The sequence below is a fragment of the Zootoca vivipara genome, chromosome 2 (assembly GCF_965207765.1).
Source record: "Zootoca vivipara chromosome 2, rZooViv2.hap1.1, whole genome shotgun sequence".
In the NCBI taxonomy this organism is placed as follows: domain Eukaryota; kingdom Metazoa; phylum Chordata; class Lepidosauria; order Squamata; family Lacertidae; genus Zootoca; species Zootoca vivipara.
The window spans coordinates 40681854-40696692 of record NC_142584.1 but is presented as its reverse complement, the minus strand read 5'-3'; the positions used below and the strand labels follow the sequence as shown (position 1 = coordinate 40696692).

Here is a 14839-nt window from a genome sequence, read left to right as displayed (position 1 = left end):
TGCTGAAGAGCTGCCTGTCCTTGATCCCCCACCCCATGATATATAAGCATTTGAAACTGCAGAAAAGAAAGTTGTCTAATAAGCTCAAAAAATGGGCTTTGTAAGCAACAGGCCTGCGAGTTGAACACAGTGGTGAGGAGAAGGGAACAGAAATAGGAGTTTTGAACAAAACAATCCTGCAAAGCCCCAGGGCATTTCACAAAGATACACCAGTACACAACACATGTATAAAAATAGCTATAATGATGATTTGGTCAGGTGTAGCTGTGCTCCCCCCCCCCAGCCCCCCAGCCCCATGGATAATTCCTGTGGTCTTATCCATTCAGAAAACAGGTTTATTTTTTTTAAGTCACTTTCTACTTTTGCTCTTTGTTGTGTCTTTTCAATTCCTTTCCTCCCTTATTAGGATGGAAATTTCCCATTCCCTCCTTGATTCCAGCCGAAGATAGAACTTCAGCCAGCTCCCCCATGTTTGGACTCAATGGGGCCAACACATGAGAGAACACCCCTGTCCCCTTTATCATTCTCCTCATCACTGATCCTCCATTTTGTCCCTAATTTCCAAAGGCAACGCCTCATAAAGATTGCTCTCCACCAGCAGGCCACTCCGTTTGAGCACTGGGCACTGGCCAATCTCCAAGGGAAGGGTCTGAAGCGGGTTTCCTCTCAAGTCTAGTGTGGAGAGTGAAGGCAGCCAACTCACACGGTCAGAGAGGCGATGCAGTTTGTTGTGTCCTACTTTGAGAACCCTGAGCTGCTTGCAGAAGAAGATTTCATTTGGCAGTGCCTCTAAGGAGTTGTGAGAAATGGCAAAATGCTGGAGGCTCTGCAGGACTCCCATCCCGGGGGGGATGACCTGGATATTGTTATAGGAAAGGTCCAAAGTGTGCAGCCTAGAACACTGGAATAGTTGGGAAGGGAGGACCTCAATGCGGTTATGGCTGAGGTCAAGCTGCTCTAAGGTCTTGAGCTTGCGGAAGTGTTCAGGAATGCTGGAAATGTGGTTGTGCCAAAGTTTGAGGCACACCAGCTTGCGGCAATGCTGGAAGCTGATGATCTCCGCAATGGACTGCAGCTGGTTATCCTTGAGGTCCAACTGTTGCATGTTCACCAGGCTGAAGACAGCATGGGGAATGCGTTCTAGGTTGCAGTTTATCAGCTCCACTTCTTGCACAGAGAAGAGCTTCTTGAGGTTGTTGAGGGTCACTAGCTTAGTCCCATCATTGTAGATCCTGAGCTTCTGCAGATGGGCAGCAACGTCAGACACGCTAGGTGGCAGTTTTGAGATGTTGCTGTGCAGAGTCAAGGTCTTTAGATTCCTCAGCTCACGCAGGTTCTCCAGAGTTCCTGCCCGGCCCATCTCTGGACTGAAAAGTCCCGAGATGTGCAACTCTTCCAAGCCTCTCAAGTTGTAGGTCCATAGTGGTATATCTTTGATGTCATCAAACTTCACAGTCATTACCTTCAGCTGTTCACGGAAGAACATAAGAGAGGTGAAAGAGAGCTTGACGGGAGAGTTGATCAGTGTGAGCTCCTGGAGTTGGTCCAGCTGAGTCACTGAGGGTGGGAATGTCACATCTTTGAGGAGCTCCAGCTTCAAGGACTGCAGCTCATTCAGCTCAAAGGTGGTGTCAGGCAACCCTGGTAGCATGAAGAGATGGAGCTCCAGCCGGCCTTGGGCGTTGGTTTGCAGCTTCTGCCGCAGTTTCTCTACCGTCCACTCATGACTGAGGTTGATCTGCTTGAGTCTGAACTCGCTGACCTCGGAAAGGAACACAGCAAAGCGCTTGGAGTAGAGGGAATCGTACTGGTCAATGAGGTGGAGCATGAAAGCAAAGTCGTTCTTGACATCAGGAATGTCGCTGATGCCTGTCTCGTTGCGTGCAAATTGAAAGGAGTACTCTTTCAGCGGCCGGTGAAATAGCCAGTAGAGCGTGTAGAGACACGTCATGCCGTATATGCCAAGGAAGCAGATGTAGCAGATGGCCAGTTTGGAGAAGAGGTGGGCTTTGGTGTGGTTGCAGCAGAAATTGTCGTAGCCCGTCATGTCCTCCATCCTGACAGTGCAAGGCACAATGAAGCTGATATTGGGAACCAAGGCTGCATTGTAGGCAATGATGACGAGAAACTTGAAGACTTTGAGAACGGTTTGGCGGATATACATGGTGTAAAGGATGTCTCCTTTTTCAACGTGGAGCCGGAACTTCTTCACCTTTTCAAAGAGAGCCTTGGCCTGCTCCCCTTCCTTTTTGTCCAATAGGCTAACCGGAGAGGACTCTGAAACCTTCTTTTCTGACACTGATCCCCCGAGGGGGTTGAGTTCAGCTGTCTCGCTGGGAGCACTGCTTTTCCTCCTCCGATACCCCTTCTCTAAGACTGCATTTTCCTGGTTATCCCCAGAGACTTCAGAGATGGCTCGAGTAGTCCAGGGCGAGTCAAAGCACTTGCTCAGGATGGAGATAAAATGCTCGATCTTGGAACTAGTCCCAGGAAACTTGAACCAGAACGAGGTGCACGCCATGAAGATGAGGGTGTGGATGACTACGAGGTATGGGAAGTATTTGGCGTACCAATGGAGGGCCGTCTCATAGCACATCTGATTGATGTAGCTGTACTGTTGGAGGTCTAGGTTGTTCTTCAACCCATTCATTCGCTGGTTGGCAGAGGGTCCTATTGGCTCAGAGGCATTGACTCTCTTTTTCGTGAAATCTTCACAAGATGCACCAGTGAAGGTTGTGCCATCAGGCACATGGTTGGGAAGGCAGATAATCTTATCCTGTGTCACCTGTCACATCAGGTTAGGAAAGAGAAGAGAGGAACATGATATAAAACAGAGGCTGGTGGTAGAATGCAACAGTTTGTATCAGGTGGGAATGAACAAGTACAGCCCTGAAGTGGCTGAAAGGACTGTACCTCTTCATATGTTTTTTAAAGTCCCTGCAGGTAGAAAACTAGCATAGCAAAGAGTGGGCTGGTCTAGAACAGCTCTTCCTGATGTGCTGGTTTCACCTTTAAGGAGTTTTTGTTCTACTTTATATATATATAAAAAAGCACACCCCCCCCAACTGTAGTCTGAAATGATAAGAGTCTAATATCTAATACTGTTTCATGTGCAGTCAAAATGGACCTAATTTAAATGAACTGATCTAGTCTTAATACCAGCTCCAATACTTTGGCCATCTCATGAGAAGAGAAGACTCCCTGGAAAAGACCCTGATGTTGGAAAAGATGGAGGGCACAAGGAGAAGGGGACGACAGAGGACAAGATGGTTGGACAGTGTTCTTGAAGCTACGAACATGAGTCTGACCAAACTGTGGGAGGAAGTGGAAGACAGGAGTGCCTGGCGTGCTCTGGTCCATGGGGTCACGAAGAGTCGGACACGACTAAACGACTAAACAACAAACAAGTCTTAATACCAAAGGGACCAAGGGGAAATCTGCCCCTGTATAAATCTGGTTGGCTGCAGAGAATCCAGCCCCCCCCCCGGCTGTAGAACTTGGCCATTTCTGTGCTGGGGTCTTTTCCACCCTTGCCCAGAGTGCCCCCAAACGTTTAGAGGCTCTTCTTCCACAGGCAGTGGAACATTACCCCAAGATTCCAAGGATTCCAATTCTCCTTCCTTGGAGGTTTTCAAGCAGACATTGGATGGCCATCTTTCATGGATGCTCTAGCTGAGACACCTTGCATTGCAAGGGTCCTTTCCAACTCTACAATTCACTGATTCTAAGACAGCATGGGAGCATCTAGGCACTGTGTGGGCTCACTCACTTGCAAAGTGCAGCCAAAAACTCCTATCATCAGCATGGCTATGGTGATGTACTCGGCCAACACATCCCACCATGGCTTGAGAACCTTGAAAGCAGGCTGCTGGTCTGTGAACTGCTTGAATTCGGCCACCGGGATCATACTGCCTGCCAAAAGACAGTGAAGGATTAGAACAGTTTAGACAGTGAAGGATTAGAACAGTCACCTCTCACTTTTAGCAATGCTCATGGGGGCAGGGCCTATAATCTCTTCCTGTTCTTGCACAACCTAGGTGTCCTTTGTCCAACACACATACAACACTGAGACAATACCATGTACATGAAGATAGAGCTGCCTTCTAGATTGGTGCCTGCCCTAAAACACTTTAATAGCCAAATTAGGCAGATTCTGGCATCTACTGCAATAGCATCTCTAGGCCTATAAGGACCCCTTCCAGTGCTTTGACATGCTACTTCCTCTTTCATGGGCCAGGATCCACACCTCACAGTGAGGCAGCTCATCTCAAAGACCAAGAAAACCCATTGTTTCTATATGGCTGTCACACCCAGCACTGAAGCAGGGCAAGGCAGGGCTACCTGGTCAGCAACATTGCTGCATAGGGGACTCACCCAAGGATTCAGGAAACTGCCACTCCTCGCTTGTGTTTGCTAATGTATTTAAATACACAGGGGAAATAGAAAAATACAGATAGCAACACTGTCAACCTAACAGTACCCAAAGTGATGATGCTTATAGATTTTATTGTAGTAGTTTGAAGTACAAGCCTTTGAGGAAGCAAAATTTTATTTTTAGGACAGGTGTTTTTTTGTAAGGTCTGGTATTGAGAGTTGAACAAGAGAGGCATATTCAGAGTTTGGATCCTGGTCTTGGGGATGGAAGGACCAGACTCAGGGCCACATGCATCTGCCTGGCATATGATGCTACTGGGAATATAATGCCTGATAAGTGTCACACTGGAATAACGGGATCAGTGTTGTCTATTCAGATGACAAGACACAACAAAGAGCTGCCAGTTACACTGCCTTCTATGCAAGATTCTCAGAGATCTAAATGTGCAGCCCATAGCTGCCAAGTTATCCCTTTTTTACAGGGATTTTCCCTTATGCTGAATAGGCTTCCTCGCGAGAAAAGGGAAAACTTGGCAGCTATGGTGCAGCCATGCCTTCTTCATCGAGGAGGGCAAGACCTACTCACTCACCCAAATAGAGTACTCATGGTGAAGATGGATCTGGCTTCCAACACCACCAGGAGAAAATCTAATCTTTGAATGGACTGGTGTAGATATGGCAATCTCCTTGCTATAGCTTATGCCAAGTTTCTTCGTCTCCTCTCTTTTGGTTTAGGATTGGATGGCAGAGTCTGAGTCAGGAGTTACATGTATATGTGTCCTCTGGATGACACCTTCTGCAGAAACCCTAAAAGAGCAACCTTCACAGCTACATTCCTGCCCAGCACCTAGACTCCGGCACCACAGAACAGAGCAGTCTCTGAGATTCTGGTTGCTATAGTAGTGCTCTCACTACACTGACCTGGCCAAAGATGTTGGAGGAGCAGCATGGAATGTGCCAAGGATAAACAAGGAGGTGGGAATGCTAATCCTGCCTCTAAAGTCTAGTGTTGCCCCAGCGACACCAAAATCCAGAAGGAAGATACTCCTTAGCAGTAAGATCAGAGGCTGTGATCTGTTTTCATCTCCCTTTCTGTTTCTCTAATGACCCCCCAACATTGATGTCTCTTCTCTTGGTAGGCATGTAGGATCTGCCTCTGATGGTCCTTGATTGCTCTGTGCTCAGTCATTCTATCGAAGAGGAACATAAAAGGAAACTGCATGGGCAAAATTCAGAACAGCAGAGGGCAGCATGGCAGCAGACTGAGAATCCATGGAATCTGGTGGTCCCTGAAGGGCTTCATCAGTTTCACCACACATTAACTGTGTGTAGATGGCTGTGGCTTCTCAGTATAATTGCAGGTTCCCAACAAATGGGCAAACAGTGAAATGCGTATATATGAAAGTTCAGCATGAAGTTTAGGTGTTGGTTAACTGGGGACGGGGGAACCATGTAGGGAAAACATACTGTGCTTAGTACGGTACGGAGATTATCTATATTATTGTTTTCATAACAATAACAATTAATTGTGTTGTGAATCACCCTTCCTCCAACAGAGCCCAGAGTGATGCACAACAAAGGATAAACAAGAGAATTACATCAATGATGAAAACAAATACAGAGTTAAAAGCAGCCAACTGATGTTTCCACCTCCATCTCCAGTTCTGAAACATTGCACTACATTGATACATATGCCTCAGGTGTTTGATTTATCACAATCTACGTCTCATCTTCATCAAGCAGGATTCATCCAATTTGACTGATGAAGTTATAGTTCCAAAGAAAATAACACTTTAGAAAAAGTGTGAAAAATACGCTTCACTTTAGAGCATTTCCTTAATCTAAATCAGATTCCCAAAGCTATGTGGTTTAAGAGATGTTAAATTGGACTGGGATAGATTGACCCGGTCAGCAAACTTTTTCAGCAGGGGGCCGGTCCACTGTGCCTCAGACCTTGTGGAGGGCCGGACTATATTTTGAAAAAAAATAAGAACAAATTCCTATGCCCCACAAATAACCCCGAGATGCATTTTAAATAAAAGGACACATTCTACTCATGTAAAAACATGCTGATTCCCGGACCGTCCGCGGGCCAGATTTAGAAGGTGATTAGGCCGCATCCGGCCCCCAGGCCTTAGTTTGGGGACCCTGGATTGACCACTGTCATCCATGTACTGGTAACCCCCACCCCCGACTGGATTGCTGCAAGAGTCTCTGTAGGGCTCAACTGTTCACTGGGACTAAGACTATCGCCATCATGTTATGCTACTGCAGAAAGAATTCCACTGTCTGATGATTAGCTACCAAGCTAAATTCAAACTGTTGGTTTGGGTATACAGGTTGAGACCAGGATACCTAAATGATACTCTCACCTCTTGTATACCCAGCTGGTCATTGCACTCTGAAAGGGATGGGCTGTTCCATATGATACAGGAGTCTGGCTTTTAATATGGAGGCACCTACTCTTTGCAATTCCCTCCCATTACACATCAGGCAGGCGCTGTCTCTATGGTACTGTATTTGCAGCGACCTTCCTTTTATTAACAAGCCTTTTAAGTGGAGATCTTTTGTATTAGATTTGAAATCATTTTTTTCTTGTTGCTTTTTTTTACTGTGAAATCACTTATCAAGAGATTTTATAGGAAACAATAAATGGAAATGAATAAATAAATGTGGTAGACTCACTTTGACTCTACAGAATCAGCCAAATGGTTTAACTGACACAGGCCTGGCAGCAGCTGGCAAAAGAGTCCCCTAGATCAAAGTCAATTTTGATGATGGAAGGGCACTTCCACAAAGAGACTATTGAAAGTGAAAAAAGGTGTTGGTTTCCATTATCCATCCGAGCCTTCCAAGAGTTGCTCACAGCTACTAACCTGTTACAAAAGATCATTGGGTGCAATTTACTAAGACGCTCCTCGTGCAAGTGCAATGATTAACAAGAGGGGTGTTGTTATTCATTGCACCAGGCGAGACCCCCTAATCACCCCAAGGAAAGGGCAACCAGGATGACCAAGTGGCTTGGAGCAACTTCCACATGAGAACAGCTTACAACATCTGAGGCTTTTTAGTTTGAAAAAAAGTCAAGTAAGCAGGGGACGTGCTAGATAGAATTAGGTATGGAGTTGAGAAAATAGAAGTTATTCCTCCCTCTCGCATATACTAGAACCCAGAGACATTCAATAAAGCTGAATGTCAGAAGATTCAGAACAAAGGAAACTACTTATTCACACAGTGTGTAGCTAAACTGTGAAATTTGCTCCAAGATTGAGGGTTGGCCACCAACTTGGATAGACAGATTTGTGAAGGTTCTCCCTCCACTGTTGGAGGCAACATGCCTCTGCATACCTCTTTGTGGGAAACACAGGTAGGGAAGTTCTCTTGCATGAAGGTCCTGCCTGCAGGATCCCCACGGGCATCTGGCTGGCCAATGTGAGAACAGGATGCTGGGCAAAATGAATCTTTGGCCAGAACCAATATCCCTCCATGGTAGATCATTGGTGCTGTTCCCCAACATCAATTAGTCTCCTGTTGCCAAGAGCTGGCTCATGCCCTTTCCATAGCTGCCAAGTTTTCCCTTTTCTCGTGAGGAAGCCTATTCAGCATAAGGGAAAATCCCTTAAAAAAGGGATAACTTGGCAGCTATGGCCCTTTCTTAGCTTCTTCCATAAGAACATGTCTGAACAGCTGAAACAGGCACTGTCTGCATAAGGTTCTGGTTTCTATGAGCACCAAACCAGCCGGGTAATTATCTCTGAAGGTTACCATTCAGAGGAAGCAGCCAAGGGAAAAAAGAAGGGGGAGGGGGTGAATAGAGGGCAAATCCAGCAATTTGAATAATCAAGCTTTAAATGGAACTTGTAAAATGTTCTGAAAGTAGTGGAACTTATATAAAAGTTAATGTTATGAGTAGTAATTTTCCATAGAAAGATCTATCGGAACAGAAATAGCTCCAGGGCATCCTAGCTACCAGCTCCTCTACTTCCGTCTCCGCCCAGTTAAGGAAAAGAAGGGTTTTTTTTAATAAACAAAACAAAACCCCAATATGTTTTGGTTCCCAAACTACCTGCCTTCCATGCTAATCTCAGGTGGCATATCCTTTCCCAAAAAAAGGGTGGAGCACCCAGGAATTCTGCCTTCCAAATCATTTCCCACACCTGCTAATCCCTCTGCCTCCTCCTGCTCCTTTCACATGCCACCTTTCATCCTCTCGCCACTAAAATACACCCCACTATTTATTTCATTTCACTTTTTTTTAATAAAAAAAAGAATGTAGCCCCTTGACGTAAAGCAGGGGTAGGGAACCTCACGCCAGCAGGCCAAATGCAACCCTTGAGCTCTCTCTATAACGGCCCTCACTATCCCTTCTTCACAGGAACCGCCTCCCCATATAAACCATCCCGGACACTGCGTTCATCATCTGAGGCCTTTCTTCATGCACCTCCTCCACATGAGGCCCGGAGGGTGGCAACATAAGAACAGGCCTTTTCTGCAGTGGCTCCCTGTTTGTGGAATACTCTCCCCAGGGAGGTTCGCCTGGGCCTTCATGACATATTTTTAGGCGCCAGGAGAAAATGATACTCTTTAGCCAGGAAGAAGCGTGCTAAGAGGAAGGCACACTTGGCAAATCCACACCGTGATCAACTCCCGCCTGGAAACCAATGTCCCCACTGTGGAAGGATGTGTGGATCCAGAATTGGCCTCCACGGTCCCTTACCAGACCCATTGTTAAAATCGTGTTTATGGAAGACAATCTTACTCGGCTACGAGTGATCGCCAAAGAAGAAGAAGCCTTTCAAATGTATCTGTGGGAAGGGGGTTGTTTTAGTTTGTTTTTTTATTTTTTATTTTTTACTGTTTTATCTTGTATTTTATTATGTGAACCACCCTGAGATCTTTTGATGAAGGGAGGTATGCAAATTTAATAAATAAATAAATAAATCACACTTTGAGGGGTTTTGCCTGGCTGGAATGTGTCCTTGAACTCTGATAATGCCTCCTGCCTGTGTGGATAAAAGGAAGGAAGGAAGGAAGGAAGGAAGGAAGGAAGGAAGGAAGGAAGGAAGGAAGGAAGGAAGGAAGGAAGGAAGGATATGCAGGTGCCCAGAGAGTGAGAGTAAATCAAGATGTGTTATAATTAGGGAGATTCTGTGCCAGACTGACTGTACAAGTCCTTATCCCCCTACTTCCAGTCCAGACTAAATACTTTCTAAATTACAGGCACTCTAGCGGCTGTGTGTCTACGTATTATCTTCATTAAAATGGAAACAAAACAGGAGGTATCTCAAGCTGTGGTTTCATTGTCTCAACCTGCATAAATGCCATACATTTAAAGCACACCCACCCAGAGAATCCTAGGAACTGTATAATAGTTTGCTAAGGGTGCTGGGAAATGTAGCTCTGTGTAAGCTACATTTCCCATTATTCTTTTTTGTAGGGGTGTGTGTGCTTTAAATGTGCGGTGTGTAAATGTGTATGCAGCCTTTGAATATACAACTGTGTGTGAATAAGCAGCTCCCAAGCTCTGTCAAATAAGCTGAAAAGTCTCCCAGAAATAGGCAGGTAACACTGAAAAGGATCATAGGCAGATAAAATGGGAGCAGAATCTGGTAGCCAACTTTTCCCTGCAATTATTTATCTTTCCTATCAGCTAAGTTTCCTTGCTGTTTTCCCCACCCATTCCTTGGAGAAAAAAAACCAGCCTGTAAGTAGAGACAAAACAATGAGTACCTGCTTTAGAAGGCTCAAAAGTCCAAGACTATTTTTTACCCAAGGAGCATAACATTTAGTCTGGGTAGGTGGTACCTCACCCTGCAATTTGAGAGGCACACAGACAGAGCACTCCTGTATTTAAAGTTTTCCTGTATTGGAAAACTCTAGCAATTACTTTAAGCCCTGGTAGTTCTAAAAGTCCCCCACCACAGCCCATTTGCAATGGTTACATTTGGGTAGAGATGCACCATGCATTAAAGCATATTTAAAGCACATAAGAAAGGTAAAGGGACCCCTGACCATTAGGTCCAGTCGTGACCGACTCTGGGGTTACAGTGCTCATCTCGTGTTATTGGCCGAGGGAGCCGGCGTACAGCTTCCAGGTCATGTGGTCAGCATGACAAAGCCGCTTCTGGAGAACCAGAGCAGCACACAGAAACTCGGTTTACCTTCCCGCTGGAGCGGTACCTATACTGTATACTGTTATCTACTTGCACTTTGATTTGCTTTCAAACTGCTAGGTTGGAAGGAGCTGGGACCGAGCAATGGGAGCTCACCCCATCGCAGGGATTCGAACCGCCAACCTTCTGATCGGCAAGCCCTAGGCTCAGTGGTTTAACCCACAGCGGCACACCGCCACCATGCATTAAAGCATATTTAAAGCACATGGCTTCCCAAAAATAATCCTGTAGACTGTCGTTTACCTCTTAACAAGCTACAGTTCCCAACTGCTAGGTTGGAAGGAGCTGGGACCGAGCAATGGGAGCTCACCCCATCGCAGGGATTCGAACCGCCAACCTTCTGATCGGCAAGCCCTAGGCTCAGTGGTTTAACCCACAGCGGCACACCGCCACCATGCATTAAAGCATATTTAAAGCACATGGCTTCCCAAAAATAATCCTGTAGACTGTCGTTTACCTCTTAACAAGCTACAGTTCCCAAGAAGCCATGTGCTTTGAAAGTATGGTGGGGCAAAAACAGTGGATAGAATTAAAGCAGCATAGAATTTTCATCTAGTTCAACACAACTGGATCACACATCTGGTCCAGTGTCCTGTTCTCACAGCCAACCGGATGCCCATGGGAAGCCCACCAGCAGGAGCTGGACTCAATGCCCACCCCACCCCCACCCCCGCACCCTCAATCCCTTGCCTTCAGCGATGGCTACCACCCTCCACCCAGGCTCACCATTTCCAGCACCAGGGCTTATCCCTGGGGGCTGTGATGTAATTTTATGGAAGGAAGGCCCCCTTGTGCATGCGCAGGACGCCTTTCCAGCATGACCAAATAGAGTTGGGGGGGGGGGGGAGTTTCCTAAACTCGGAAGCTACAAACTGAGCAAGTTGAGATCTCTCCATCCAACCTTCCTTCATTTTCGAGGAGTAGATCCCGCTAGCGCCCCCCCCCCGCAATTTCCCACTCCATCGGACAAAGGGGACCCCACCGCCTGCTAATCTTGCCCCCATAGTTTACCCGAGGGCAAAACGCGCGCTCACAGGGTAGCCATGCACAACATCTCCAGGCACCGTGGTTGCTGTCGGGGGGTCTAGACTCGGGCATCACCTCGGCGGGAATGGAAAACTCATCCACATTCTGGGAACGTGCCGGGCCGAGGAAAGGCTACATGCCCGCTTTCTTGCCGCCGGTGGGGGGGGGGGAGTTTTGCAATACCTCTAGCGGCAAAGTCAGCGTGGGCCGCCCGCCGTAAGCGCGCCGCCTAGGAAGTTCCACGAGGAGCCCTGTGGGGCTCCTTCCAGGTAAACACGCCAGCTCTGGCCGGATCTATAGTCCCCCTCCACGGCCACACTTTCGAGGAAGTGAATTGGACACGCTGCGGTCCCTTTATGGCTCGTTCCCGCCTCTCCCTCCTGCTCCCTAAAACCGACGTCCCAGCCTGCGTAAAGACGCGCGGACTCACCGACGGTTCCCCCCACCGCCCAGCCACTTGCCTGGAGTTTGTAGGTTCTCGCTGGCTGCCCCGGCCGCCCGGAAGCACCTGAGCCGGCTTCCCTGTGGCCACCTGCGCTAGGAGGCAGCGGCCCTTGCTGGCTTCTCCGGCGCCGGCGGCGGTGTCGGCCGGTACATACAAGTGGCGCCCGCCTCCAGTGCCGTGCCCGTCCCTCCCCAGGCGCCCGGCGCTCCCGCCTCCCTGCCCATTCCCTTGAACTGGCTTTGGGAAGGGAGGGAACCTCGCGCAGGACGCCGCCGCCCAGCCAAGCACCGAGCGAGAGGAATCCGCCCCGACGGCCCACGCGAAGCGAGGAAGAGCAGCCCGAGACGGGCCCAGGCCGGGAACCACCCACTGGAGAGTTGCCATTTCCAACTCCTCTCACGCTGCCTTGGAACCTCCCTCAAGGATCGTTGGACGTCTGAAGCAGATTCAGGATGTGTGTGTGTGTGTGTGTGTGTGTGTGTGTGTGTGTGTGTGTGTGTGACGGTGTTGGAACCTGGTGGATTCTGATGACCCCAAGTGGTGACCACCATTCATGTGGATGTGGCAAAATGCAACAAAAGGGCTGGCTAACTCGTGGCCTCTTGACTCCTTCTACAGTTCAGAGCTATACCAGGAGGAAGTGAGATGACATCTCAACAAGGTCCAATCACTGTTAAGGCTTCAATCCTAAACACACACACACCCCTCACAACCTTACTGGGATTAAATCACATTAAACGTAGCAAGACTTCTTTTGGAGTGAATACAGGGCTCGCCCACCCATGAAGCATGGTGAGACGATGGCCTCAGGTGGAAGGATCCAAAGGCAGCAGATCTGGCCTTCAAGAAAAGCATTGCCTGCTGCTGCTGCTGCCACAGTGGCATCAACCGCTGTGGTGCACTCCTTGGAGGATAGAACTGCAGACTCCCCAACAATAGCACATCTACAGTGGCCTTTTAGCAAACAGGAGGGGCTGTTCCTGATGATTCCGATGTAGTACTATTTGTGGGGGGTAGGAGGCGGGCAGGTGTGGAGGACTCCCTGGTCCTGAATGGGGTAACTGTGCCCCTGAAGGACCAGGTGCGCAGCCTGGGAGTCATTCTGGAATCACAGCTGTCCATGGAGGCGCAGGTCAATTCTGTGTCCAGGGCAGCTGTCTATCAGCTCCATCTGGTACGCAGGCTGAGACCCTACCTGCCTGCACACTGTCTCGCCAGAGTGGTGCATGCTCTAGTTATCTCCTGCTTAGACTACTGCAATGCGCTCTATGTGGGGCTACCTTTGAAGGTGACCTGGAAACTACAACTAATCCAGAATGTGGCAGCTAGACTGGTGACTGGGAGCGGCCGCCGAGACCACATAACACCGGTCTTAAAAGATCTACATTGGCTCCCAGTACGTTTCCAAGCACAATTCAAAGTGTTGGTGCTGACCTTTAAAGCCCTAAATGGCCTTGGTCCAGTATACCTGAAGGAGCGTCTCCACCCCCATCGTTCTGCCCGGACACAGAGGTCCAGTACTGAGGGCCTTCTGGCAGTTCCCTCGTTGCGAAAAGCCAAGTTGCAGGGAACCAGGCAGAGGGCCTTCTCGGTGGTGGCGCCCGCCCTGTGGAACGCCCTCCCATCAGATGTCAAAGAAAAAAACAGCTACCAGATTTTTAGAAGACATCTGAAGGCAGCCCTGTTTAGGGAGGCTTTTAATGTTTAATAGATTATTTTATTTCATTTTTCTGTTGGAAGCCGCCCAGAGTGGCTGGGTATAAATAATAATAAGTTGTTGTTGTTGTTGTTGTTGTTGTTATTCCCGTCATAGAGTTGGCAGGGGCCCTGAGGGTCATTTAGTCCAACCCCTGCAATGCAGGAATATGCAGCTGTTCCTCACGGGGATTAAACCTGTAACCTTGGTGTTACGAGCACCATGCTCTAGTCAGCTGAGCTATCCTTGTCAATGTCCACTTACTTCTTGTTCCCTTTGGGGAGGATGCATGCCATTTTGTGGTTTGCCTCAGGTGCCAAAATGTTTTGGGCTGCTCTAAGTGAACACATCTGGGATTGCTGTGCTGGGGTAGACACACAGGAGTGTAAGAGCACCTGTGTTGCTCAGCTTCTCATGACCAGCCCCCTGAAAGTGTGACCAGGAGCACCGTTTCCACTAAAGATGCAGTGGCAGCTGCCTGTGTTGTCTGATCTGCAGTGCCTGAGTCATGAACAAAACTCATCATCCAATGCTGCCCTCACCAAGTGATGAACTAAACTGAAATCACCCAGAGGTGATGAAAATATGTTGTCATTGTTAGAGTTTATTTCTGTTCTGCCTTTTGGCCAAAGAAGCACATGCGCCCCAGCCCAGGGTTCACACACACACAAACAAAATGCAAGTTTTGTACCACCTCTGCGGTAGTTGAAGGACTTTCCATGTGATTGTGTGATGAATGTGGCTTCTCAGCAGATGCATAAAATGCTTTTGCTCTGCTGTGATCCCTTTTTCCCTGTCATGAGGTGAAGCTTTGGAGGAGTCGACTTGCACTAGAGATACATGTAGGTATTGCTGTTGCAAAAAAAAAACCTAGATCATACATTCTTTGGAAATCTCCACAACCAGGGCAGAACCAAACTAGTGCTGGCCCGCAACTGTGTTGGAAGACCTTGGATGCTGAGAGTTCTCTTTCTGGTGGGACAAATGATTGAACGAATCTAGCCTTCAGTTCCCAGCTGGGACATGCGCTGCTTCCATGCAGAGCACGTCAAAATGGCCCCAGTGATGATTGTCACACCATTTTAAGTCTTGGCACCATTTAAAACCAGGCCCTTGGTGTCTGCC

The 14839-nt window shown here is 48.0% G+C and overlaps 1 protein-coding gene across 3 annotated transcripts; it reads right to left on the bottom strand.

Annotated features, from left to right (window-relative positions):
• Positions 1-314: 314 nt before the first annotated feature.
• LOC118079982 (volume-regulated anion channel subunit LRRC8E) lies at positions 315-12298 on the bottom strand. Of its 3 annotated transcripts, none has more exons than XM_060271760.2 (3): positions 12031-12298; positions 3770-3908; positions 315-2785 (listed from the first exon to the last, which is right to left on the bottom strand). In XM_060271760.2, the coding sequence occupies exons 2-3, from the start codon at positions 3905-3907 to the stop codon at positions 533-535; spliced, it is 2391 nt and encodes a 796-aa protein (XP_060127743.1). In that variant the 5' UTR covers position 3908; positions 12031-12298; the 3' UTR covers positions 315-532. The 3 variants fall into 3 exon arrangements, with proteins under 3 accessions (XP_060127743.1, XP_088517824.1, XP_034960735.1); XM_088661698.1 differs by lacking the exon at positions 12031-12298 and adding an exon at positions 11757-11926 and having other exon boundaries at positions 3770-3912; XM_035104844.3 differs by lacking the exon at positions 12031-12298 and adding an exon at positions 7060-7250 and having other exon boundaries at positions 3770-3912.
• Between the last annotated feature and the right edge of the window lie 2541 nt (positions 12299-14839).

What these genes read in the sequence shown, in the direction of transcription:
- LOC118079982 (XM_060271760.2), bottom strand. Translation starts at nt 3,907, where the DNA reads ATGATCCCGGTGGCCGAATTCAAGCAGTTCACAGACCAGCAGCCTGCT. An exon ending in TTTTTGGCTGCACTTTGCAA is followed by an intron (nt 2,786 to 3,769) that starts GTGAGTGAGCCC and finishes CTGATGTGACAG; the next exon opens with GTGACACAGGATAAGATTAT.